The sequence below is a fragment of the Pipistrellus kuhlii genome, unplaced genomic scaffold, assembly GCF_014108245.1.
Source record: "Pipistrellus kuhlii isolate mPipKuh1 unplaced genomic scaffold, mPipKuh1.p scaffold_m20_p_11, whole genome shotgun sequence".
Classification (NCBI taxonomy): Eukaryota; Metazoa; Chordata; class Mammalia; order Chiroptera; family Vespertilionidae; genus Pipistrellus; species Pipistrellus kuhlii.
Genome location: NW_023425416.1, coordinates 41,496,818 through 41,523,951, shown reverse-complemented (window position 1 = coordinate 41,523,951; position 27,134 = coordinate 41,496,818). Strand labels below are relative to the sequence as shown.

General features: G+C 44.3%; 1 protein-coding gene and 1 long non-coding RNA gene across 2 annotated transcripts in view; one reads left to right on the top strand and one right to left on the bottom strand.

Annotated features, from left to right (window-relative positions):
* GPD1L (glycerol-3-phosphate dehydrogenase 1 like) overlaps nucleotides 1–2,055 on the bottom strand; it is a 31,332-nt gene extending 29,277 nt beyond the window's left edge. The window contains exon 1 of the mRNA XM_036431688.1: nucleotides 1,893–2,055. Within this exon, the coding sequence (XP_036287581.1) occupies nucleotides 1,893–1,939 (47 nt within the window). The 5' untranslated portion in view covers nucleotides 1,940–2,055. The remainder of the gene's footprint in view (nucleotides 1–1,892) is intronic.
* The window catches only part of LOC123652065, a 29,677-nt gene extending 3,600 nt beyond the window's left edge, over nucleotides 1–26,077 (top strand). Inside the window, exons 3-5 of the long non-coding RNA XR_006741147.1 lie at nucleotides 4,076–4,093; nucleotides 16,587–16,592; nucleotides 26,067–26,077. This is a non-coding gene — a long non-coding RNA (uncharacterized LOC123652065). The remainder of the gene's footprint in view (nucleotides 1–4,075; nucleotides 4,094–16,586; nucleotides 16,593–26,066) is intronic.
* Nucleotides 26,078–27,134: the final 1,057 nt, after the last annotated feature.

Here is a 27,134-nt window from a genome sequence, read left to right as displayed (position 1 = left end):
GTCCTCTCACAGAAGAGGAGCCTCATGTTAAAAGGACACCCGCTAAGTGGGTGCTTTGCCAGTGCCATGGCCAACAGGGCAGCTGACATCTCACTCGAGTGACCTTGGGGATCGAAACTGGGAAAGCCGGACTGAGAGACCAAATGAAGCTCTGCCGTGGATGGGTACCAACTCCATTCAATGTTGTGAAGACACTATTTTTAACAGAAAAGCGCATTCATATCCTAGTGTTTGCAGGGCACAGAGGGAAAGGAATATATGTAAACATTCATTTGCAGGCGATGGAATTCCTCCAGAAAGGATGGAAGAAACAGGTAACACCCGTTTTCCTCCAGAAGGTCCTTGGGGCACAAGTGTGGGTGGGAGATGGTACAGGGTGTTTGTTTGTGAGGTTTTTTTTTTTTTTTTTTTTTCTTTTGGGTTTTAAACACGTGAATATATTACCTAATCAAGTATAATTACATTTTAAAAGTTAGTTTTAAAAACACGTATTTAAAAAAATCCATTTTCAGACACTCCGTATTTACTTAGCATACGCCAGACCCTAAGGCACATGTGTCAAACACAAGGCCCGCGGGCCAAATCCGTCCCGCCAGGCCTTGCAATGTGGCCCACACCGCGCTGTCATCACTGCACTTCGCTGCGTTTCCATCACAATGACAGTTTATGACTGTTCAGTAAACCATTCGGCCCGAGATTTAGGCTGGATTTTAGATTTTGGCCCCTTCTCTGATTGAGTTCGACACCCCTACCCTAGGGTAAATGCTGTTCTCAAGTGCTGGATTGGGGAGGAGTAGAAACAGATAAACAATCATGCCTTGGGGCCATAGGTCAGAGGGCCACCTGGACTTGAAGGAAAAGGTAAAGAACCAGTTAACGTTTCCTCCAAGAAGTAGGCAGTAATAGGAATTGCCACCACGCTCCTAGAAGCCCTAACTGTGATGAGTGTCAGACCACAGGGACACAAAAAACACTGGATGAATGTCACTCTGAAGATTCTATCCCCGTCCCTCAGATGCGGGAGGGAAAAATAGTGCTCGGCAACAGAAGCGAGATCGAAAAGATCAGATTTTATCCTACACGTTGCCCCCTCCCCCAGCTCACCAGAGAATCACATTGTGTAAGATTGATAAAGGGAACTAACAGGGAGCAGACATTATAGAATGCTTACAAGACTGTTTGGCAGAAAGTGCTGTGTAAATGTTAAAAGTCAAATAAAGCCTCGCAGAGACGCAAAGCATGGGAAACATCCCCCCAGAGAATAATTCTCTATGCCCCTGGATTATTCTGGGAGCCAGGTCTGTGTTGGAAGTTGGGTTTTCTTCCTGACCCAACGCTACTAAGATACGACACGCAACAGCGACGGGGGGCTAGACTCGCACTTTGAAGGGCAGTGCCGCCCCGCCAGAAACCAGGATAGCAAGCGCCTTTTAGCCTTCTCTACCTTTTTCTCCCCGATCACCAAAGCTATAGGAAGATTATTGGAGCCTCCTTCCACTCCTCCACCTGGGCGATCCGCCGAGAACGGAGAACGGAGAACGCCCTTATGAGGCTGTTGCGCAGGACACCCAGGCGTGGAGAGCAGGTGGCCTCGCTGCGCCCCCCGCGCGCGGTGACAGGAGCGCAGACAGGTGTCTGCGGGCGCGCCATCCCGCTCTCCGCGCTGCTCCCCGAGGACGCGCGAGCCCAGAGCCTCCGGGGCGAGTGCCTCGCCTCGGCCTCCCCGGGTGCGCGGTACCCAGCCCGGCCCTGAGGCCGGCCGCCCGCCCCGCCTGCCTGCGCGCGGTGCGCGGTGCCCACGCCGCTGCGGGGACGCGCGGCCCTAGCCTCGCACGCCCGGGAGCGGGGCTTCCTGAAGGCGGATCCCGTGGCGTCAGCCCACCGCCGCTCACCAGTTCCCCGAGCCCACGATGCACACTTTCAGGGGCGACGTTGCCATGACGGGACAGAAACGCAGCAACCGGACGCGTGCCTTTCCAGTCTGCCGCTGGCCTCCGCCCGCCCGTGCAGCCTGACCTGCGGCGGCAGCTCCCGAGGACCACGCCCCTCCCGCTTCTCCGCCAATGGCCGTGGCCACCCCCCACCCGGGAACCCCGGGCTACAGCGGGCAGCCCGGGTGGACCCGCCCCGCCACTCCCGAGAACCACTGCGCACGCCTGGACTGGGCTGCCCTCTCCGCCCCGCCCCACCCGTGCCAGAGGCATGCCGGGACTTGTAGTCCATAGCGAGCCTTGCGGGGAGGCCCCGCCCACCGCACCACGTGCCTCCCGCCGGCAGTTGCGCAAGGGCTTGAGCTTTCGGCCACGGAGGCGGCGCTCCACCCGGCGGAGCTGGTCGGGCTCGGTTCCCCGCAGTGACCCGCTACCCTAGCGCCGGATCCCCAAGCGGGAAGCGACGCCCACACCTGTCTTTTCAGCCTCTGCCGCACTTGTTACAAGCAAGACAGCCTGGCACCCCTGAACTTCCCAGTGAATTTTAAAACTTCTGAGGCCTTCGGGACCTGGCTGGACGGAACCTGCACTTCAGTGTGGCCGTTAAAGGCCAGAGAGAGGGCCGCACCCACTTGCTCTGCAGAACTTGCCTTTTCTCTTTAAGTTGGTTGTGAGACTCTCCCGAACCCCTTCCTTCCTACAAAAGTATTCATTCCGAGTGGTTTAAACTGGTGTTTCTCTAACTCTGCTGCTTACCAGTCTCTGGATTTGTTTAAAAAACACCCAGGCCAAGGCACCACCTCAGGCCAAGGGCGTCAGACTCTCCCAGGATGAGATACAAACATCAGATTTTTTTTTATTTTTTATTTTTAATTCAAGAGGTGATTGCAAAAGGCAGTCATAATTGAGAACCAGGGAATTAAAATACCGGTAGAGGCTGGCTGAAGAAACAAATACTCCAGTACCTAGAAAAAGACGAGGCCTACTCATTGGATGCCCAGAGGACTAATTTATTTTTGTTTTCACCTCTACATCGTATGAAAGAAGTATCTACAATAGGTTACTTAGGATATTTACTCAGAGAAACACGTAGAGTGGATGAGAGAGAGATCCATTCTGTCCTCTCTCACAGATGATTTTGCTCTCAATTATTTGCACTAATGGGAAGACAAACCTAAGCAGGGAGGGTGGGGAAAATGGACTATTCAAGCTTTATTCATTTTTTTTTCTATTTCCTGCGTGTTACAATATGGGTATAAGTTAAATAATGACCTTATGTGCTTGAAGAGTATACACTGTGAAGATTTACTGCAAGTAGCTGATTCAATTTTAGCCTTTGCCTGGAAGATTTATATCCCTCATATGGAAACTCCTGTTCCCCAATGTTGCCACTGCACATGCGTGATAATGTGCTACATGACTATTCTGTGGATATACCTATACAACACCACTCATTGTATGGGGTTTACTGACCAGCTGGTATCGTCACCTGTTATACACAACACATTATACACAGAGTAAGTAGTCATTTGTTTTGCAGACTGGTTACAAAGATTAATACGGCCCTAGCTGGTTTGTGCAGTGGTTAGAGCATCGGCCTGCAGATCTAAGGGTTGTGAGTTTGATGCCTGGCCCTGGTTGGGGCTCACTGAGGAGGCAACCAACCCATGTGTCCTATGTAGATGTTTAGATATTTCTCGCTCTCTGCCCCTCTTCTTCCTGTGGCCCATTCTCTCTAAGAAATCATTGGAAAAAATATCCTTGGGTGAGGGTTCAAACAAACAAACAAAGAAAACAACAACAAAGATTAATATAACAACCAGATAGGCGAAAGGAGAGGAGAATTTCAGTCAGAGATGCAGGTAGACCAGATGAAATTGTAGGGGCCTGTGATGGAAGGAATAAAGGTGCTATACAGTCAGTGGTTGCTCAGAATAGTGATGAAAGTTTGATAAGGATATTTACCTAGCCTCAAACTCTCCACACAAATTATTTACAAGGATAAAAGAGTAAGAGAGAATTTTTAGAGAAAACTGGCTAACATCACCTTAACCAAATGGTCAAAGTCAACATTACCAGACAAACCAACACATGGGCCTTCTTTAGCAGGAATGAGAAGACAATTAATATTGGCTTATTGGAAGAAAAAAAAATTTGAAATAGTTCCCAGACCTTGGAATTTTATAGATGAAAAATGTTTGTACTTGTTTTCAAGTCTGACATAGAATTACCAATTTTTTTTTCCATGTTAGGACATAAACTATTGCTGTATACGATTCCTATTTCATTTCAACTTTATTTCATTTAATTCATCTCATTCATTTTAATTTAATTTGTTTTTTGACGAATTAATACATTCACATTTTTTAAAAACTAAAAGGAAATTCTCTCTCCCTCCTTTTCCAGTAGCTCTCCAGTTTCTTGAGGAACTCGTTACTAATTTCTTATGCATACACATTGTTTTGTTACTTGCTCCCATTCTAACTTTATTTCATGTTAGAAATGTCAGCCAATACAAAAAAAAAAATTGAACGCACGTAATGAAAACTCAAAATTAAAAAATAAAAAGAATACATGTAGCTTTCAGAAAACTCTCCCACAAAGTCTATTTCTCATTTCTCTGTGGCGCTGAAACCTTTTTCACAGGCCGGTGTTGGTTAGATGCATTCCTCTAACTCCAGGTAAGACTTACCCTTGGGCCACCCTAGAGAAACATTTTAGCCACGCTGTCCTCGTAGTACATATGTCACCACTTTGCTTCCTAATTACCCCGTACGATCCCCAGTGGTGACATTTGTTCTTGGTACAACTGGCTTCAAATGAAATTGCCCATCTTCAGTATTGCTATTGACAGTCTAATGAGGAATTACAGATTTTTGGCTGAAGAAAACAATGCTTCATTCTAGAAACATACGTGGGATTTCATCTCACTTCCTTGGGGATTAGAGACATAATGGATGAAAGGCAGTTTGGCTGCTTGCAGGAACCAAATAGAGCCCCAGACACTTAGCAGAGGCAGGTGTCAATTGTAATCTGTTCATATCAAAGCTTATTAAATGAAAAGGGGTTTGTGTACTAGCCTTTATCCACCAACTGTTCCTTTCACCAGTCCTTTATATTGGGATGGTGTGAGGATTCAATTTGTGAAAGAAATACTACCACCCTGACCCTTTTGGCCCAGTGGATGGGGCATCGGCCTGAAGACTGAAGGGTCCCAGGTTCGATTCCGGTCAGGGGTGTGTACCTTGGTTGTGGGCACGTCCCCAGGGTGGGGTGAGGTTAGGAGGCAGCTGATTGGTGTTTTTCTCTCATCATTTCTGACTGTCCCTCTCCCTTCCTCTCTGTAAAAAAAAAATCAATAAAATATATTAAAAAAAATAAAAGAACATACTTCTATACTTCTATAATACTTCTATAAGCTACCTTTAGTCTGGCAGCCAGCTCTTAGCCAAGCACTTGGGTCACTTGGAGACTGGGAGTTTTAAAGATGAAGTTACCAGGCTTTGTATTGTTCCTGACCAGAGAAAGGCAGAGATATTTATTCAGTTTCTACTTGATTAAAAATCAAATGTCAACCTGAACTTGATTCTAGATTTCTGTCTTGTTCATTTGCTTATTCAGCAGGTATTCTCTGAATCCCTACCATGAGCCCAGAGCTGACAATACAATGTTGAAGAAAAGAGATAAAGTTTACAGTTTACAGAAAGGAGGTCAGATAAAGAAACAAGTATCTTCCACAGAGCCCAGACTGGTGTTGCTCTGATCAGAGACAGGGAGCTCCAGGAACAGAGAGGAGGGCTACCCACCTGGACCCAGGGTGTCAGGTAAGACCTTCTGGAAGAAGGATGTCTGAGCTGAAGGCTGAGTGGGAAGCAAACGGAGGAAGAGTGCCTGAGGCGGATAGAAACACCACGCATGAAGGCTTGGGGGCAAAAGAAAAATAGCCATTGGTCCCTCTGAGAAAGTTCAGTACGTTGGAGGATAGAGCAAGCTGTAAAGATAAATGAGGCAGACAGGTGGACAGGGACTAGATGATGGAGGTTCTGTTACAGCAGTTGGAGTTTTATTTCTAAGGCAGTGGGGGAATCATAAAGTGTTTAAAGTGATACATGATGTGGTCATATTTGTCTTTTACAAGATCACTGGAGCGGCAGCAAAGGAAGTGTCCTGGGAGGTACAAAACGGGAAGCAACGAGCACAGTTAGAGAAGGTGTTGGTTGCAGTGATCCAGGCAGCAGGGTTAGGGAGGAGACCAATTCCAGGCGGAACCTATGGGATCTGACATGTGAAGGGGTCGGGGAGAGGGGAGCGTTAAGGATGACTTCCAGATTTCTGACGTGGACAGCAGGCAGGTGGTGGTGGTGGTGGTGGTGGACAGAGGGTATTTTAAAGCAGAACTTGCCTGTCTTGGCAAAAACAAAAATATCTGTGGCTTTTCTGGTTTTCCTCTTGGTTAGCCTGTGAAATCAGATACCAGCCCTTGGGTGGAATTTTGTGCTAAACAGTATTCAAGACTGGTCGCAGTTTTCCATAACTTTAAGAAAACTGATTCAATCTGTGAAAGATTGGCAGGTTGGAGGAATTTAGAAAGCATGTCACTTCCTCATGCGAGACAGAGTTGGATAAAGTTTAGCCCTCGTGAAATGTCTTCATAAGACAGGAGGTTGGCCACTCTCTGTGGGTTTTCTCTTAATTAAAAAAAAATCAAAATAGTTTTAAAATTGTATAGTGGTGAATGATATTAAATGGAGATAACAATCCTCCTTTCTAGATTTCACTACCTAGAAGTATCTGCTTTATTTATTTCATCTGATATTTTCTTCCATATTTTTACATAATGTTCTTGTGCTACCATTTATTTTTGAATTAGCATTTTTGAATATGTAATACATATGGCTCTAAAATAAAACATACAAACAGTAAAGAGCATCTTTTCTATAATGTTGCCACCTTTTTCAGGTAACCATTGTTATTAATTTTCTGTGTATACTTATATGCAAGAAAATAGCACTATATATTTACTTCTGCCTTTTTCTTTATATATATGTATATGAACGATGGTATAAGCCCTGAGTGAGTAGCTCAGTTAGTTAGAGCATCATCCTGACACTTCAAGGTTATTGGTTTAATGCTGGATCAGAACACATATACTTGTAAGAATCAACCCATGAGCCTTGGCTGGCTTGGCTCAGTGGATAGACACATCAGGACAAGTGTCCCAGGTTCAATTCTGGTCAGGGCACATGCCCAGGCTGTGGGCTTGAACCCCAGAAGAGGGTGTGCAGGAGGCAGCCGATAAATGATTCTCTTTCATCATTGATGTTTCCATCTCTCTCCCTCTCCCTTCCTCTCTGGAATCAATAAAAATATATTAAAAAAAAGAAAAAAAGAAAAAAAAGAACCAACCAATGAATGTGTCAATAAGTGGAACAACAAATTGATCTTTCTCTCTTTCTCTCTGTGTGTGCTCCCTGGAAGGAGAGAGTCTCTCTCTCTCTCTCTCTAAAAAAAAAAAATCTATACATATAAAGAGGTAATATGCTAATTTGTCCTTTATGGTGAGCCAGTCTGTGGGTGTGTCCCCACCCAGCGCTGAGGTGAAGCTGCCTGCTTCCCTGGCTGGGGATGCGACAGTGCTTGCATGCGTCCCTGCTCAGCTCTGACATGATGTTGCAAGGGAAGGGGGAAGAAGGAGAGGGGCTGAGCTTTATGGGGGACCTCAAGGTGTGCCCCCTGCCCTGGCCTGGGCCGGGGGACATGAGGCCTCAGCCCCTCCTAGCAGAGCTTGACGGGGGACCTGAGACTGCACCCCCCCACACCTGGAAGGTCTTGGCCAGGTCTGGGTCTCACCCAGTGGGGGTGGGGCCGGCCAGGCCTGGGTCTCCTATGTTTTCAAAGTGTGTGCAGGTGGTGGGCGGGGATTTGACTCTAGGTCCCTCGGCGGGCCCCAGACTCTGACAGGAGGGAGATTTTATATACATTCTACTAATTTTCTTTCATCCCTGACACTTCTATTATAGAGAAAGGGCAAATAGCAATATTAAAATATTTATTCTAATTCCCTTTTAATGTGCAGGGATTTCATGCACCAGGCCACTAGTTAATAATATAAAGAAGATGGTATCATATCCTGTATCAATCATGATAAGTTGCCATAACGATCCAAACATCTGCAGGGGAGGGAAAATCTAGGCCCCCCCACCCCCCCTTTCCTCTTTGGTGTCCTGGCTGGTCTAATAATCAAATTGACATGAGCCAGATCCCCAGGAGAAAATAACCAAATTTAATTATGAACATGGGGCCCCAGGACAAAGGGGCAGTTGAGGCTTATATGGTAAGAAGAAACGAGGTGGGGGTTGTGGTCTGGAACTTCAAAGGGGAGGGAGGCAATTTAGAGGAAGATGAAGAGTGCAAATATTTGGTAAACAAGCGTTTGCTGCGCCACGCTGAAACAGTGGGACACAGAGAGGATGTGGATGAAATGAACCTTGCTGGGTTCCTCCCTGTCTATCACACCTGGTTCGGATTAAACTGTAGGGTCTGTGATGATAGCTCCCTTCCCGGGGCAGGTCCTCTGTGGAGATCCTTTTAGGCAGTTAGGAAGCTCAAAGGTTCCTCCTGAGTCTTTTTTTTTTTTTTTTTTTTTTTTTTTTTTTTTTTTAACAGAATGTAAGGAGAGGGAGAGACAGATGGAAACATCAATGATGAGAGAGAATCATTAATTGGCTGTCTCTTGCACACCTCCTACTGGGGATCTAGCCCGCAACCTGGGAATATACCCTGACTGGGAGGGGAACCGTGACCCCGTGATTCATAGGTCAGCGCTCAACTACGTCAGCTGAGCTCTTTGTTTTTTAAAAACAACCAGCTTAAAATAATCAGTATCCCCCCAAAAAGGCATATATTTTGTGGTGGCAAACTCTGCCGCCACCACGCCTGTCATCCCCCCGACCCCCCCCCCCCCCGCCACACACACACACACACACACACACACACACACACACATCTTAGTGGCATTTTTCTCATTCATGCTTCATGTCCACTCAGGGTTGTTCCACATTCTCTTCACACAGGTTGCAAAACTGCAGCGTTTCTACCACCTGGAGAGTCATGCTTACAATGGCAAGGGGCCAGGGAATATGACAGACCACTCACTGGCCCCTACTTACTGGCTTTTTCCCAGAGGTGACATAGGTCACTTCTGTCCCATTCAGTGGCCAGAGCATTCCACGTGGACCTGACAGTTGACAGGGGGCAGGGAAGTGCAAACTTGCCATACGCCCTGGGCTCGGAGAGCCAGATGTGGTGAGTAGCACTGATGATTACCCCAGATGTGGATCCTTCTGCACCTTGCTTTTTTCAGCTCAGAAAACATTTAATCATGCCATTTCAGTAAGTGGAGCATCCTCATTCCTTTTTAAAAAGCAGATGGACATTTGCATTATTTTCAATATTTCCTTTACAAAAAAAAAAGCAAAAAAAAAGCTGCAGTGAATACTCAGTTGCTATTTTGCAAACATGGACATCCTATCTCTAGGATAGATTTCCCTTGAGTGGCATTGCTGGTTCACAGGGTACACTGGTTTGTAACTCTGATATATATATGTCCTCCACTGAGGTTAGGCCAGTTTCTTCCCTTCCTAGCAATGTATGACAGTGTTTGCTTCCCCACAACCTTGCCAAGGGAGTCTATTACCAAACTTTTGGGGTTTCACCAATCTGATGGTTGAAAAATATTCTCATTTTAATTTTACATTGAATTTCTCTTAATATAAATGAAGTTTCTGGCAACTTCGTGATTTTTCTTAATAAATAGTAAATGAGGATGGATTAACTTCTTCAGCACTACCCTATTCACCCCCACATGCATTCCCCTTGACCCCCCTTTTCCTTGCACCCACACATATCCTCTCTGCTCCATTCTTGCATCACAGTTTCTGGTGAATTCCACAGTTACTTTCACTTATTAGGAAGTGTAAATATATTTAGCTATAGCTCCAAGGAGTGTATTACAATAAGATTTCCTTTCATGTACTCTTCTTCCTCCACCCCTGGACTTAATAATTGCCTTGGTTTGTTTTGTTTTTTAAATCCAGAATTGGATAAAAGATTCCTGAGCTGCCCCTTCAGCCCTAGATTCTACCTCTGAGCCATGAAACAAGTTAGGATTAAATGTCTATTTTGAGTATGCCACTCCATTTTTTATATCTCTGTGTTAAAGTGGCTTAGATTCTTCCCCAATACTCTGTTCCTTTCTGTATGACCTCCTTTTCTCCCTCATCCCCACGGGAAGTTTTAGAACTTGCCTTTTATCCCCACATCCTGAAATTTCATGATTATAGCCCTGCCATAAGCATTTATCTCCTTCCCTACGTCTTTCCTTTCCTCGTCTCAAATGTGTGCCTGCCCCCATCTTCACTTCCTATATTTTATCTTTCAATTCTTGGTTCTTTACTTTCAAATGTTTGCCTGCCCCCGTCTCCACTTTCTATATTTTATCTTTCAACTCTTTTGGTTCTTTATTTTAAGACCATGTTGGTTTCTACTTCCAAAAGTTCTTACTGCCCGGCTGGTGTGGCTCAGTGGCAGAGCATCAAACTGTGAACCAGGAGGTCATGATTCAGTTTCTGGTCAGGGCCACAGCCCGTTCTTGCTTCCGCCCCTCCTACTAATCTCAGTGTGCTTTCTTCTTTAATTCTCTAGTTGTAGAACGTCCATTCAGCCAGATTTCAGGTGGTCTGAATGACTGTTGTTCTATATTTTAGTTGTAATTTTGACGTGGTTGTGGGACGCAGCAAGTACTCGGTTTACCTATGCCACCATCTTGGTTTCTTTCTACAATTCTTTGATAAAAGTTTTGACATGTCAATACTCCCAGTCATTCATACCTTAGTATTAATTACATTAATCAGGTCACTACTTAAACTTAGCTATGGGGTGTTAAATAGTAAGAAATAAAGATCACTAAATGCCAATTTAAGAAAGAGCTAACTATATTTCCTTGCCTGGAAAGGGAGAGCCACATCATTCAGTCTGAGTTCTGAGTGTCTCAGAGACAAATCAAAAGGGCTAAAGGTCTAGATGTGGAGCAAGAAGGGAGGGAACAAACAAATATAAGGCAATTCTCTGAGTTCAGGTCTCTGGGTGTTGGATGAGGAGGACTCTAAACTCTTCTTTGGGACCTCTCAGGTGTTACATCACTGATGCTGAGATGCTTGCATCCAAACAGATCCAGGAGGGGTTCTGTAAAGTGTTCTGGTGGGCCCAGGACAGGACTCACCAGGCAGGAGTGTCAGGAGACAGTCAAGATTGGTCAGTGTTGCTCCGAGGTTGAGTGGCAACCTATGAACCAAGAAGTCACAGTTCAATTTCCGTCATGGCACATGTCCAGGTTGTGGGCTCTATCCCCAGTGGGCAGTGTACAGAAGGCAGCCAATCAATGATTTCCTCTTATCATTGATTTTTCTCTTTCTCTCTCTCTCGTCCTCTCCCTGAAATCAATAAAAACATATTTTTAAAAAGTATTTGCATTTGAAGAGGAGTACCCAGATCTTAAGAGGAAGACACAAACACATCATCTTTTTTCCTTGTTTTATTAGATACTAGAGGCCCAGTGCACAAATTCGTGCATGAGTGGGGGTCCTGCTGGCCTGCCCCGATAGGAGCTGATTGGGCAAGGCCACCTGGGGGGGGGGGGGGGGGGGGAGAGGGATTGTGGGAGGTTGGCCAGCAGGCCCTGCCCCTGATTGGGGTTAGGGGGGCCGATCAGTGGGAGGGTTCCCTTTCCCCCTAAATTGGGCCTATTGGCCAGCCGCAGTACACATCATAGAGACTGGTTGTCCACTTGTTCCAGTCATTCCAGCCATTCTGGCATTCCGGTGCCTTGGCTTTTATATATATATATATATATATATATATATATATATATATATATACACACACACTAGAGGCCTGTTGCATGAAAATTTGTGCAATAGGCCTTCCTTGCCCTTCTGCTCCAGGCGCAGCAGAGAAGCCAAGCCTCTTCAGTCTTCAGTCTTTGCTAGGCTGGAACCTTCAGTTTTCGCTCCATGCCTGCATATGCAAATTAAACCACCATATTTGATGGTTTAATTTGCATACTCACTCCTGATTGGCTGGTAGGTGCCCTGGAGGTGTGGTTAATTTGCATACTCCTCTTTTTATTAGTGTAGCTAGATAGTTTTACTACTCCCAAAGGGCAGAAGATGCAGAATCACCCTAGCATGAAGGAAGAAACCAAGATATCTTTTCTTCTGGTTTCATAAGCTACAGTATCACTGTTCCCACAGGGCAGAAGACGCAAAATCACTGCTGCCAAAGAGTGGAGTTCATGTTGGGAATTCCTGAGTTTGTTTGAAGAAGATAAAGAGATTTCTGAGTAGGCCTCTGACTTTTAGATCATGCTATGTGGGCAGCTGTCTTCAGAGAGAGCTGAGAAATACATAGGGCTGGTGGTTTCTTTGTCAGCTGATCTCTCGAAGTCCTTGGGTGAACTTTCAGAGGTAGGCTCAGATTTGTGGGAAGTCACAAGGAGATTGCTGGGCAGAGATATGACGGTCCCACAGGAAGTTGGGGGTAGTTGTTACCCTAAAGGGGACCTGACTCTGATGGAATCAGCCTAAGGCTGGCTGGTAGTGTTCTTGACTTTGTACAGTAAAAATTTCATAATACTGAGTCCAGGTGGTTTTTAGAGGATGCTTATTAAATCTGGAGACAGTGAACTAAGGCCATTCACAAAAGTGTACTCTGCAGCCCCTCCCATAAGCCAGCTGCTAATATAGGGTAGGACAAAGATTACAGGGGGAGGTAGGGATTATAGGCATGGGGAAGTAGGCTATGCAGGCTGGGCAACAGGGTTGTAAATCTTTCCATGATAATAGGCAATTCTTGAATGAGAACAGACTGCATTCCAAGGTTGACTCCCAGGTCCCAGGTTCACTCCCAGATCCCTGGGGGGGGACGGGGGAGGAAATACAGCTCCCACCAGGTTAGAATGTCCTTTCTTTAACCACTGCAAGGCAATCACAGTTAACAGCATGATTAATATTTCCCGTAATCATAGCTAGTCCCCAATATTCTATTTTTGCCCCTAACAATGTCTAGTTGATTGTTAGACCAGCCAAGAGAACCTTGATGGAAGAGGAACGTTGGTTCATCCCCCATATTGAGGTGCAGGAACCCTCCTTAATCAGATGGAAGGCCCTGCCCTCAACCTCTGACCTTGGACTGTTTACCCTGGGCCTGATTACTCTTCCTTGTGTTAAGGTCCAGAGTTCCTGAGCTCTGGTGCTTGCTGAGAGCTGGAACTTTTGCCTAGTGGCCTTCCTGGTCTTCAGCACTTGGCTCTCAACCCCATGCTCCCTCCTCTGCTTCCCAGCTCACTGCAGCTTTACATTGGAAAGTGGTCATTCTTTCCTGGGGCCCAAAATCATCTGCAGCCACCTGTTCTCTTGAGAAGTAACTCAGTATCCTCTTCTAGCTTCCTCCAGAGGGCATGCAATGTTCTCGTTCTACAATTGAAACATGCCAGAGTGGATTCAGCAACCAAGAGGCAAGAGTTGAAACTGGAAATAAGTCAGGGTTGTTATAAGTCAACTTTTATTCCATCCCACGGCATCCATCTTTTTGATAGATCTCTATTGCACTCATCAAGTCCAAGCAATGTGTAAATATTTTTAGCACATAAACTGCTGGGAATTGAGGTTATCCAAGACCCATGACTAATATCAGAATTTGTGCTCTGGCCATACATTCAAGGCAAATATAAATGCTGGAAATTGGAAGCCTTTCATCTGAAAGGATTGATATCCTCACATGCTTCTGAATCAGCTTGTCAAAATAGTATGGATGATCTTTATTTTTAAATCTCTTATATTTGCAACACATGTTGTGGAATAAAAACAGGAAGTTAAGGATCTGAGAATTGACAAATGCTACTGTCCTGTCTGGAATCCCATAATGCAAGTCTAATTCCCTTCCACAAGTCTTTTGCTGGAAAGGAAGTATGTGAGCCATTAATAATGCCAAGCCCTTGGCCACTGTGGCACCAAGTTCAGGTCTGAGCAAGAAGCTTACCCCCCAACCTTTGGTCTCCCCTTTTGAGCTCCCCTTTTGTGTTTCTGGGCAAGTTTCCATATCTTCAGAGTTTTTTGTCTGGACCAGTGTGAAAGAATCTTCTAAATCCTAAAGATAATTTATATTTTACGAACATTAGCTATTGTGAATGAAAACAGAACGGAAACTTATAGGGAAATTGGTGCTAGGTAAAAAAACAAAAACAAAAACAAAAAAACCAACACCTAAATCCTGGCCATGAGGCTCAGTATCTGAGTGTCAACCTATGAACCAGGAGGTTACAACTCGCTTCCTGGACTGGGCACGTGCCTAGATTTTGGGTTTGATCAACAATTCTTTCTCATCATTGATGTTTCTATCTCTTTCTCCCTCTCCCTGCCCCTCTGACACCAATAAAAATATATATTTAAAGAATACCAAAAATTAGAGAGTCTTATAAGAAGGAAACTATTTACCCAAGTGTTCTTTCATTTTGTCTTTTGAGAAAAGCATTGTCATTGAGGAATGGCATTTATGAAAGTTCTGGACTAATAGGACTAATTGTAAGCCTAGTCTACATTTAAATCTTCATTTCAGGGTAGAAACTGAGACTTGGGGAGACTCAGTGATTTGACTGAAGCCACACAGCAAGTTAGTGTCAGGGCTGAGCCAAGAATCCAGGCCAGCTCATTTGGCCTTTGTTTGCATTCTCCATGTTTCTGATTTGAGCACCCTATATTTCTGCCCTGGTTTCCCTTAAATTATAAATCCAGCTCACTTCCTCTTTTCTCCCCACAATTCCATCCTTGCTCTTCCCTTTGCCATCCCAAATTGCCATCCAGTCAGCCTTGTATTAGGCACACAATTGATTTGCATTCCTTCCCGCCTCCCCCCCCCCCCCCCCCTACTTTTTTCTAGTCTCTTCCGGCCAGAAATAATCTATCTTTTTTCTCAAAACAGAAAACAAGCTTGATCAAGCACAGCTCAGTGGTTGAGCGTCGACCTATGAGCCAGGGGGTCAAGGTTTGATTTCAATCAGGATACATGCCCTGGTTGTGGGCTCGATCCCCAGTGGGAGGCATGCAGGAGGCAGCTGGTTAATGATTCTCTCTCATCATTGATGTTTCTATCACTCTCCCTTTCCCTTCCTCTCTGAAATCAATAAAAATATACTTAAAAAGCAAAACGAGTCACCTGCCCTCACTCTAAGTAGGCTAAGTAGCTCTCCAGATTGCTAAATCTCAGCAACTTGTGTAAGACCTGCACCCTCCTCTGAGGTGGAGAGGCAACATTGGACAATGCATTCCTTTAAAGGGTTCTAAGCTGTGTAAGACTTCAAGGCTTTCCCCCAAGGACTTCACCTTGGATGCTGTCCACTATCATGATAGATAAGTAACTTTAATTTTACTGTGGATAATTCAAAAAGCATGTGTTCATCCCATCACTCATTTATGATTTTATTTATGTAATAAATATTTACTGAACTCCTAATGTGTGCCAGGCCTGGGGCTGGATACTGGAAACATAGCAGTTTAAGGCAGATATCACCTTGCACAGTACTTATAGTTTATCTGGAAGAGAGATATTAAGTAATTACAATAAGGTGTGGTGACTGTTCTGAGAGGGGACAGTTGGGTGCTCAGGGGACAGAGCGGGGGGACCTAACTCAATCTAGGCCTCATGAATGGCTGTTTTGAGGAAGCACCTGAAGTGGGCGCAGGAGTTGGTAAAATGGGGAGGAGGGTGACGTGTGAGGTCAGGGAGGGGAGACTCAGTGGGGCTCATTTGAGGACCTGAAGAAGGCCTATGAGTCTGAAGAACAGAGTGGGGGCAGGAGAATTCTCCCAGGTGAACGGGAGAGGCAAGCAGGATCGGATCAAGGAGGGCTTTGGGGCCCATGCCAAAAAGTCTGGGCCGGTCCTAAGGGCAGGGGAAGCCACTGAAGTGTTTTTTAAGCTGGGGAGAGACATGGTCAGATTTGCTTTATTAAACATAAATCTGGTTACATTGAAGGGAAAGATTGGAGATAAGAAGTGGGGCTAGTGTTCATCCAGAAGAATATTGGTGCCTGAGGCTGGGGTGGTAAAACCAACATGTGTGTGTGTGCATGCATGTGTATGCATGTGCGTGCATGTGTGTGCGTGCATGTGTGTGTGTGTGTGTGCGCGCGCGCGCGTGCGCGCGCATGCAGGTAAGAAAGGGAGGAACTGGGAATGCTAGTATCTGGCACGGGCAGCTGATGGGTTGTTGAGAGATGATGCACTCACTGAAAACACATTGAATTAACCTGCAAATGTGTGGGAGGTGCGAGCTGGTAGGTGCAAACTAGAGCAGCATGAGCCAAGTCTCACTGGCAGAAGAATTTGGCCAACATTTATTTATTCAGTTTTTTTATTTCATCATTTTTATTAACCTATCAATGTACCATTACACACACATACACATATATAATATCTATTTGTCTTCTTAGTAAAAACTAAGAATTATTGTAGGACATACATATTTTAGCTATCATCCCTTGTTAGTACAAATAAAGCTCTCTCTCTTTTTAAGTTGTATTGGTGTAACAGTCACATACAGAAAAGTGTACATAATGTAAGTATCCATGCAGCTTATTGAATTTTCACAAAGATGATTTTACATCTGTATAACCATCACCTAGATCACAGAATACTACCAGAACCCCACAAATCTCCCTCAGGCATCTTCCAGTCACTACCTCCACTATCCTGACTTTTAGATCCTTAGATTAATTTTGCCTGTGCTTAAAATTTATATAAATGGAATCATACAGTGTGTAATCTTTTGTGTTGCTTTATTCTTTTAAGTGAACTATGTGTTATTCCATTGTATGGACATATGATTTATTTAGCCAGTCTCCTCCAGATGGTATTTAAGAAATGTTGTATTCCATCATTTGCAATGCTGCAATAAATTCTTCATAAATAACCTCAAAATAGTACCAATATATCAAGGATTTTTTTTATTATTTTTTTATTTTTTTAGCTTCAAGTAACATAAGAACCAAATAAATAAAAAGCTGCCTAAACAGTAAAGACATTTGTCATCTGATTTAGAAGTCTGGAAGTAAGCAACTCTAGAGCTGGTTAAGTCCGTGGTTGGCAAATTGTGGCTCATGAGCCACATGCGGCTCTTTGGCCCCTTGAGTGTGGCTCTTCCACAAAATACCATGGCCTGGACGAATCTATTTTGAAGAAATGGCGTTAGAGGAAGCTTAAGTTTAAAAAATTTGGCTCTCAAAAGAAATGTCAATTGTTGTGCTGTTGATATTTGGCTCCTTGGACTAATGAGTTTGCCGATCACTGAGTTAAGGTAATAGCTCAGTGTCCCTGCCCCCCATTTTTCCTCTGGCTTTATCCTCAAGACTGGACCCTTCATGTTCCTTGTCCTGTGAGATTTCGGTTCATATATATTTGTCCATTTTTCTATTGGGTTGTGTTCTTAAATTTCATTCTTTAAACTGTTTTATTGTTGACTTCTTTATTTTATTTCCTAAATCTTTGTTGTTGAAAGTATTACATAGGCTCCCCTTTCCCCTCCATAAACTTCTTCTAGGCTGCTCCCATCTCCTCCCCTCCACCCCCCCTTCCATCCCAGGTCATCACCAACCCATTGTCTGTGTCCCCAGGTTATGCGTATATGCATACAAATTCTTTGGTTGATCTCTCTGCTGCCTTCCCTCTGAGGTTCAACAGTCTATTCATGCTTCTATGACTCTGGGTTTGTTTTTGATCATCAGTTTTATTGACCCCTTCAAATTTCCAGCATGCATGAGCTCTCCAGTCATTTCCCGTCATCTGGTCACATCTGTACCACCTTAAGCTCATTGGCTGTTTTCATCAGACAAAGCGTTCTTTTTATGTTCCATCTACACTTTAATGTCCTTAATTTACTCCTATTCTCAGTTTCACCTTATTTCAGACATGTTTTTCTTTCCTGTCTCCCTTCACTGTCTCTGAGCTATGTACTTGTATATATAAAAGTGGGAATATGTGGCTAGAATATGATGACCTATTCAAATAGCCCAACAAATTCATCTCATGATGCATACTGATTCAGAATCTGTTAAAATATATAAAAGTAGTCAGAACACACAAAAAAATACCCAGACTTTTCTATAGTCAAAATACATTTTTTATGTTTTTCTTCTCAATTTGTTAGTTATCTATAATCATATTTATGTCAGTGTTTTCATCTTAACATTTTGTTATAAAACATTTCAAACATGTAGAAGGGTTGAAAGAATTATACTTAGGTTTTATTATCACACCAGATAGCCACAGATTAGATTCTATATTTGACATTTCACTGAAGTTGCTTTATCACGTGTCTATCCATTTAGCCATCATCAGTTTATCTTATCTTTTAATGCATTTCAAAGTTGTAGACATGGGCCTCCTCATCCCTAAACACATTCACATTCATATCAAGGCTTGTTTATATAAAAATATATATATGTAAAATTTATGTGCAGTGCAATACACAGATCATTATATATATATATATATTTTTTTTTATTATTATTTTTTATTTTTATTTTTATTTATTTTTTTTTCCAGGGAGGAAGGGAGAGGAAGAGAGAGAAACATCAATGATGAGAGAGAATCATTAATCGGCTGCCTCCTGCATGCCCCCTCTTGGGGATTGAGCCCATAATCCAGCCATGTGCCCTTGACTGGAATCGAACCTGGGACACTTCAGTCCTCAGGCCGATGTTCTATCCACTGAGCCAAACCAGCTAGGGCTACACAGATCATGAGAGCCCTATTAGATGAGTTTTGAATGTTAATGGCTTTTAATTCCTGGTAAGATCATGAATGACCAATTCTTTTAATTATTCTTATCAGCATACCCATTCAAGCCAATGCACTAAAAGTCAGTGTTACTCTTGCCACAGACTGGTTCCTTTGCACAGGTTATTCTTCCTCAGGCTCCAGAGCAAAGTCCCTGATCCTCTCCTGGGCTCGCTCACCCCTCACCTGAGGCTCCAAGTTGTCCTTCACCCGTGGGTGGGTCTAGATCGGAGCGGGTAAAAGCTGTGGAGTAGATACGACTAATCCCAGAGACAGTGGCATGATCAGTAGACTGTGGGATGGAGTCTAGGGGTGTGAGGGAAAGAGCCAGGCGACAGGAATGGTGTCCAGGGGGAAGACAGTGTATGGGAATGGGTTCCAGATCTTTGAATTCTTGGATATTTAGGGCAGAGAGGTGGGAGGGGAGTTATCAGAGTTAGGGAGAAGGGAAAGGAAAGGGAGGAGAATGGATAGGTGCTGCTCTGCATAGTGAGTAGAGGACCAAATTGGGGTAAGACTGCTGATGTTCATGTCCCTGTGCCTCCATTTATCAGCTGTGCATTTGTTGTACCTCAACTCTCCGCCTCAATTTCCTCATCTATAAGATGAGGTTAATAATTAGTGCCTACCCCATTAGATCTCACTGGAGAATCATGTGAAATTATATAAATGGGAGTAAATACGCTTTTTACTGTTTGGTGGGTGGTAAAGGTTTGCTGACTGCACGGATGGGTGGTTGGTTTGTTTAGCTGTGGGGTCCGTCTTAGACATTTACAGTTTAGAAAAAGGAAGGCCTTTTCCCTCCCTCTGCTCCCCACATCTCATTCCCTTTCCCGTCTGCTGGCCGTGGCAGAAACATTATTTTAATAGGAGATAGAACTGCTCATTTTGCAAAAGAGGCTTTAAATTGCAGCTGGCTGGGAGAGTTATTATATTAGTGCAAGTGGGTTTCATTTGAAACACAGATATTGATTTCCGATTTTTTGTTTTGTTTTGTAAGGAAAGGTAGAACTGAGGCTAACGGTGAGAGAACTAGAGCCACTGGGGTGTGGGCTAAGCAAAAGGAATAGATGAGTGTCCTTTTTTATTTATTTATTTATTTATTTTAAAGCAAGCAGTGTTTTTATTTACAGAGGACCTCAGTTTTGCAATGCAATAATGGTCTGTGCTATAAGTAAGAAATAAGAAACCACAGGGAAGTGGGTTCAGGACAAACAATGAGACTGAAATTCTGTGTGTGCTTTTTTACCTGTTGACTAATCACATCCATTCATTCTTAGGCTGCATCTGTTCACACCAGGTACACACCCATACAAATCCCTTCCTGCCTTTTTGTTAGTACTGCTGTCAGCCCCAGGGCGTGAGAGAGAAGGGCAGGAAGCGTGGCTTCACTCTCAGCCAATGCCACACGTCTCACTTTTAGGAAGGTTTTGTGTGGAAATGTGAGAGGCTGACATGGTTTTCAAGTTGGAGGGGCTGGTACCACCTTTAAAAATGCCTGTGGATTCTGACGACAGGCTAACTGCTGTCGGTTTGGAACTCCCTCGGGTGGAAAGGGCAGGCTCATAGTCATTCCATTATCGATCCTGGCTTCGTTTCCAGGTGGCTATCACTGTGTACACAAAGGCTCACCTTTCACACCCTCTCTCAGGCTCTTTCCCAATGGCCTGTGCTTTTTTTATTTTTTATTTTTGCAGATCGATCTGTTAGCTGGAACTCAATTATCAGTTTGCTCTTATCAAAAATCACCCCAACTGCTGCTATTAAAATGTACTTTTACAATAGACATTGGTGTACCCTGGCTCCTGGTGTCTGGCAAGTGTGTTCTGGCACCTGTGAGAAGCCCAGGCAAGACTACACGGAAAGGGAGGCGGACTGTTCTCCAGTGAAATGCCCACAGCCTAAGAGAACCGTAGTTGAAACACCTTTTTTTTTTTAAATATTTTTTGTTGTTTTTTTACAGAGAGGAAGGGAGAGAGATAAACAGAAACATCAATGAGAGGGAATCATCCATCAGCTGCCTCCTGCACAGCCCCTACTGGGGATGTGCTCGCAACCAGGGTACATGCCCTTGACCAGAATCGAACCTGGGACCTTTCAGTCCACAGGCGGATATTCTATCCACTGAGTCAAACCGGTCAGGGCTGGAACAACCTTTAAAAAACAACTCTGTGCTTAGCCCAGACTGTTCTCACACCTGGCCCCACCCACTATGTCATACTGAAGGCAAGGCCTCTTTTATTTTGCAAACTTGCAACAAACAAAAATGTGGGTGCAGCAGAATTAAATACTGAATGTTGTCTCACATGGCACGTCTGCTTCAAAAAGAAGACACAAGTGAGTTACTCTGAGTTGTTTAAAGCATTGCCTTCATTTAGAGGTAGGCCTCGTTTGTGCTCTGAAACCAGGTTCCCTTCCCTGCAAAGTTTAAGTGGAGGCTGCATCCAATTACTATTTCAAAATAAAGCTGAGGATTAAGATTCTTCCACCGGATAATTTTTGAGTTCCTGTTATGTGCAGGGCTCCCCACTAACTCAATGCCCACCAAGTGCTGGCCTTGGACAAGAGACAGGCAGAGCAGTCTGTGACTAAATATGATTAAGTCACACAGCAGTCTGACCAGGGATTCGATTCTGACCCTGGAGGGGGGCAGCGGGGGCTTAAAAGAGGGGGTGACGATTATGCTGGGCCTTGGAGGATGAGTAGGACTTTGACCCTTCAAAACGGAGGAGAAAGGCATGCTCCAGTTACTACCACTGCATACTAAACTGCCCTAAAATTTAGTAGCAAAACCCAACCATTTTATTATGCTTACAGACTCTGGGGTCAGGAATTCAGCACCAGTGCAGTGGGGACAGCTCATCGCTGCTCCACAAGGCCTGGGGCCCTTAAACTAGGAAGGGACCCCACAGTCAGGAGCCGGAGTTACCTGGATGCATCTTCACTCCCATGTCTGGCAGTTGATCCTGGCTAATGGGTCTGACCATGGCTGGGGCTGTCAGCAGAAATTCCTGACCGAGGCCTCTCGGGGTGGCTTGGTCTCCCTCCCAGAACGGTGGCCTCAGAATGGTCCGATTTCTAACCTGGGCTCCCACAGTAAGTGTTCCCACAGAACCAGGTAGAAGCCGCATGGCATCTTCTGACCTAGCGTTGGAAGTTACATGGTATCATTCCCACCATGTCCTATTGGTGACAAAAGAGGCATTAAGGCCGAAACAGGTTTGGCTCAGTGGGTAGAGCGTCGGCCTGCAGACTGAAAGGTCCCAGGTTTGATTCCAGTCAAGGGCATGTACCTTGGTTGCAAGAGGCAGCTGATAGATGATTCTCTCTCATCGATGTTTCTTTTCTTCTTCTTTTTCTTTTTATATATTTTATTGATTTTATACAGAGAGGAAGGGAGAGAGATAGAGAGTTAGAAACATCGATGAGAGAGAGTCATTGATCAGCTGCCTCTTGCACACCCCCTACTGGGGATCTGCCTGCAACCAAGGTACATGCCCTTGACCGGAATCGAACCCGGGACCTTTCAGTCCCCAAGCCGACGCTCTATCCATTGAGCCAAACCGGTCCCGGCTCATCGATGTTTCTAACTCTCTATCTCTCTTCCTTTCTGTAAAAAATCAATAAAATATATTAAAAAAAAAAAAAGAGGCACTAAGGTTAGCTAGCTCTCGTTCCATAGGAAGGGGCCTAGAACCTCATCTCTTCATGGGAGGTGTATGCCATTTAAGAAACTGTCACAGTCCTAGCTGGTTTGGCTCAGGGTTAGAGCGTCGGCCTGCGGACTGAAAGGTGCCGGATTCGATTCTGGTCAAAGGCACATGCCCGGGTTGTGGGCTGATCCCCGGTGGGGGGCGTGCAGCAGGCAGCCAATCAGTGATTCTCTCATCATTGATGTTTCTATCTCTCTCTCTCTCCCTCTCCCTTCCTCTCTGAAATCAATAAAAAATATATTAAAAAGAAAGAAAGAAAGAAACTGTCACAGACAGGTGTGCTGACAAAGCATGAGAGCACCTGGGTGTTTCCAGCTGTGGGGCAGTCTGGCGCTGCTGCTGCTGCTGGAATTTCAGGGTGTGGGGTAGAAAGAGCAGAAAGGGGGACAGTAGGCTCGGGCCACAGTGTGAAAAATCTTGACCGCCTTTGTGGAAGGCATGTATCTTCACACCACACTTCACAGAAAAATGCAAAGCTTTGTTTTTCTATGAGTCAGTCTACCTTTTCTTTGGAGAGCTTCCATCTGGGTGTGAGAACCTAAGCTCAGCTGTGGGTCATGTGGGCCGGTCTGGGTTGCTAAGCTCGGTCCTCCCTCCTCCTTCCTCTGGGCGTCTGCAGTGGCCAGGGAGCTGGCTCTGGGCTGGCTTCTGTCCATGTTGACGTCCGTCTGGGACGGGGATCGGAGCAGGGGGTCGCTGTGTTGTCCCTGGCTGCAGGGCCTCTTGAGGTTGCCTGTTTCAGCTCAGACTGCCCCCTTTACAGGGACGCGGGGAAATCAGGCTGCCTCCTGTACCTCTCTGGGCTGCAGGGAACTCCAGGATGTTGTTGGGTTCTTTTCCTTCCACCGGCGATGGATCGCTCCTGTGCCAGGCCAGCTGCGGGGACATTTAAAAGGCTCGGGAACTTGGAGGCCTCCACAGGGAGGTGACAGTGCCTTCTAGAACCTCCAAATCTCTCTGGCATCTTTCCTTCTCACTTCTTTTTGCCCTTGAAAATCGGGTTCCTTTCCCTGGAAATGACAAGTCAAAGCTGCATTGAATTACTTTTTCCAATAATGTTGAGAAACAAGTTCTTTCAGAAAACCGTTTTATCACTGCCCCTCACCCCCTTTCCCCTCCTGGGACAGGATTCCTTAAGATCTAACCCAGCATTGAAGCCCGGAGGCTGGGCTTGTGAGTCTGACCTCACCCTTCCAAAATCTTTGGTATTTATGCCAAGGGGACCTACTCTCTGGAGACTCAAAGATAAAGATTGGACTCTCCTGAATGGTCTCCCTTGGAGAGACCCTGAGGTTGGAGAAGATCCTTGCAGTCGGGGTGAACAGGGAGGGGCATGATTCCCTCATACATTGAAAAACTGATCCTCACAAACCTGTGCAGTGAATCTCATATCTTCCTCCAAGGAAGGACTGGCCGCCTCTAACTGTCGTCGTCTGAGAGCTTCTAGCTTCTAGCTTCTTCAGAATTGACCTCAGCTTTATTTTTATTTATTTTCTTTTTTGTAAAATAAACATAATTTACCATTAACACTCTGGCTAGTTTGATTCAGTCATTAGAGCGTTGGCCACTGGACAGATGGGTCTCAGATTTGATTTCAGGTTAAGGTGGAGGGGGCATGTGGGAGGCAACCAATCTATCTATATGTCTCTCTTCTTCTCTTCCCTCTTTCCCATCTCTCTCTCTCCCCCTCCTTCCTGCCTTCCATTCTCTCTAGGAAAAAAGAAAAAACAAAAACAACTTACCATCAGTAACACTTAGTACACACACAGTACTGTGCAACCATTGCCACTGTCTGGTTCCAGAACATTTTCCTCACCACAAAAGGAAACCCACATCCATTAAGCATTCAGTTCCCTTCTGTTCCGGAAACCTCCAGTCTGCTTTCTCTCTGCGGATTCGCCTGCTCTGGAGGTTTCCTATAACTGGAACATACGATACGGCCTTTCGTGCCTGGCTTCCTTCACTGAGCATACGGTTTTTTGAAGTCCATCCGTGTGTCTGTACTTCTGGTTTTTAGCTATGTTCACCCCACGCCTTTCTAGTGGTTCCTCCTGAGGTCAGATAGCTTCCTCCTGTGCAGGCAGGAGATTGGGGGATAGAATGAGTGGTTATTCTCTCAGTGTCTCTTTCAACCATTATTTTTCTCAATATTTTAACTAAAAAAAGAACATCAATATCTGATCCTGGTTTACCAATGATTTATCTAATTCCTTTAGATTTGTGAGTTTTTTGTTTTGTTTTAACATATATATATATTTTTTCTATAAAATACCTTTTTGGTATGTCCTGTTTCCCCAATTTTCTGTCTCCGAATCCTCTCTGGTTGGGCCAGCTGCGTACGTGATGAGAATGAGTGTAGATAAATGCTGCTGCTTCCATAAGACAACTTTAGTAACAGTTATGAGAAACCCAGGGGTCATGTATTAAAGATCTTCACTGTTACCAGCATTATCACTCTGTGAATTTACATATGTACAGTGACTTCCTTTTTGTAGACTATGGAATAGCTACATACCCTACATTTACTTTTATGTATTGTATAGATTTTTATAGGTTTTTGTTTTATTTTGTTTTTGTTAATCCTCACCCGAGGATAGTTTTTCCATTGATTTTTAGAGAGAGTGGAAGGGAGGGAGGGAGATAGGAGAGAGAGAGAGAGAGAGAGAGAGAGAGAGAGAGAGAGAATCATCAACATGAGAGAGACACATCGATTGGTTGCTTCTCAGTCATTCCCTCACTGGGGCTGGGGAGTGAACCTGCAACCCAGGTATATGCACTTGACCAGGAAATCAAACTTGAGATACTTTTGTGCATGGGCCAATGCTCCAACCACTGAACAACACTGGCCAGGGCTAGATTTTTATAGTTTTAAAAGGACTTGCCATACATTGAAGAAGCCTCATTCTCATAGCAGCTCTCTGACATAGAATAGATATAAATGTAAGTCCAACAATGCTGGATTCACAGACTGACCCTGCAATTGTTACCTGTAGGCAAATACAGTCTCCTGACCAAGGTTAGCTGAATGGTTGCAGAATATTGGGTAATGTGTTGGAGACAAATTAAAGTCTCCCATTGTGTGGACCCAGAGCAGTGACATTATTAGTTTTCTCAGAAAGCACAGTAGGGAGCATCATTTTACTCAGTTTGGAAAATCTTGATGTTGATTTTTCTTCAGGTCCAGGGCTTGTGATTGATTAGACTCTTTAATTATTGATTAGTTTTCTTTCAAGAAGCCTCAGAACTTTTAGAGAGAAGGGCATTTATGTCTGTAGAAAATTTTAATTTCTCATCTTTCCTCTCCTCTTTCTTTGCACTAAAGACAGAGATAAAAATCCAATCATTACTTTTAATGACTTACTGTCTTGAGTGTAACTAATCTTCTCACTCTGGGACTAAATGTCCTGGGAAGCCTGTCACAAACAGTATGAATAGTTTTAATGGAATTTTGTCTCTTTTACGCTATCTGTGGAAATCAGTGTCACCTATAACACAACAAAACGTGAATCTGAATATTCTTGGTTATTTTGCAGTATAGCATTCATTGGCTGCAATTCAGAATCATATCACCCTTTTATTACCAAGGAGGTACTCCACTACCCAATTTACTTTAACATGTATTCATTGAGTGCCTTTTAGGTGCCAGATACTTTAAAATGAAACTCCTAACCTTAGGACTGGTTTCATGGTTTGCCAGGTTTTAAATTCTATTGGATCATGAAAGTTCAAGTTAATTAATTCTAGCTACTAAAAAAATAAGACTTCCTGTTAAGATGGAATTTAATCATTAGATTAATACAGATATTTGAAAGCCTTTTTATAATTGAGACAGCTCTGAAGATCTTAAATTTTGAGAAGTTGGGCCAAAATGATTCTACCAAAAACACCCTGCTGAGCTTTAGTACATTTCAAATTATTTTATGGTGTTGGAAATAATAGGAAAAATGTTGAGTAACATACTAATTATAAAATTTGAGTACAGGAGAAACTCCCAAGTCTGAGGAAATGGACAGTAGCGATGGAAAGAGCCCAATGTGGCAAGACACAGAAATGGAGGAAGATATGCCAACACTTTCTTTGCAAATATGCCTTGAGGACCAACCGGTTGTTCTGGCTCAGTGGTTGAATGTCAACCCATGAACCAGAGGACAAGGTTCGATTCCTAGTCAGGGCTCTTGCCCAGGTTGTGGGCTTAATTCCCAGTGTGGGGTGTGCAGGAGGCATTCTCTCTCATCGTTAATGCTTCTATCTCTCTTCCCTCTCCCTTCCTCTCTGAAACCAGTAAAACAATCCTATGTAATAAAAGCCTAATATAATAAGTGTCTGGTCAACCAGTCGGCCATTCAATCAATCAAAGCATAATAAGCTAATGATATGCTAAAGCAACTCAACTGCTCGCTATGACATGCACTGACCAGCAGGGTGCAGACACTCTGACCAGTAGGTTAACTTGCTGCTGGGATCCAGCGATTGGGACTGAGCAAAAGGAGCCTGACATGCTCTGGAGCCCTCCTGTGGTCCCTCCCTGGCTGGCCAACCTCCCACATACCGTATTTTCCAGCATATAAGACGACTTTTGAAATGGAAAAAAAAAAGTCAAC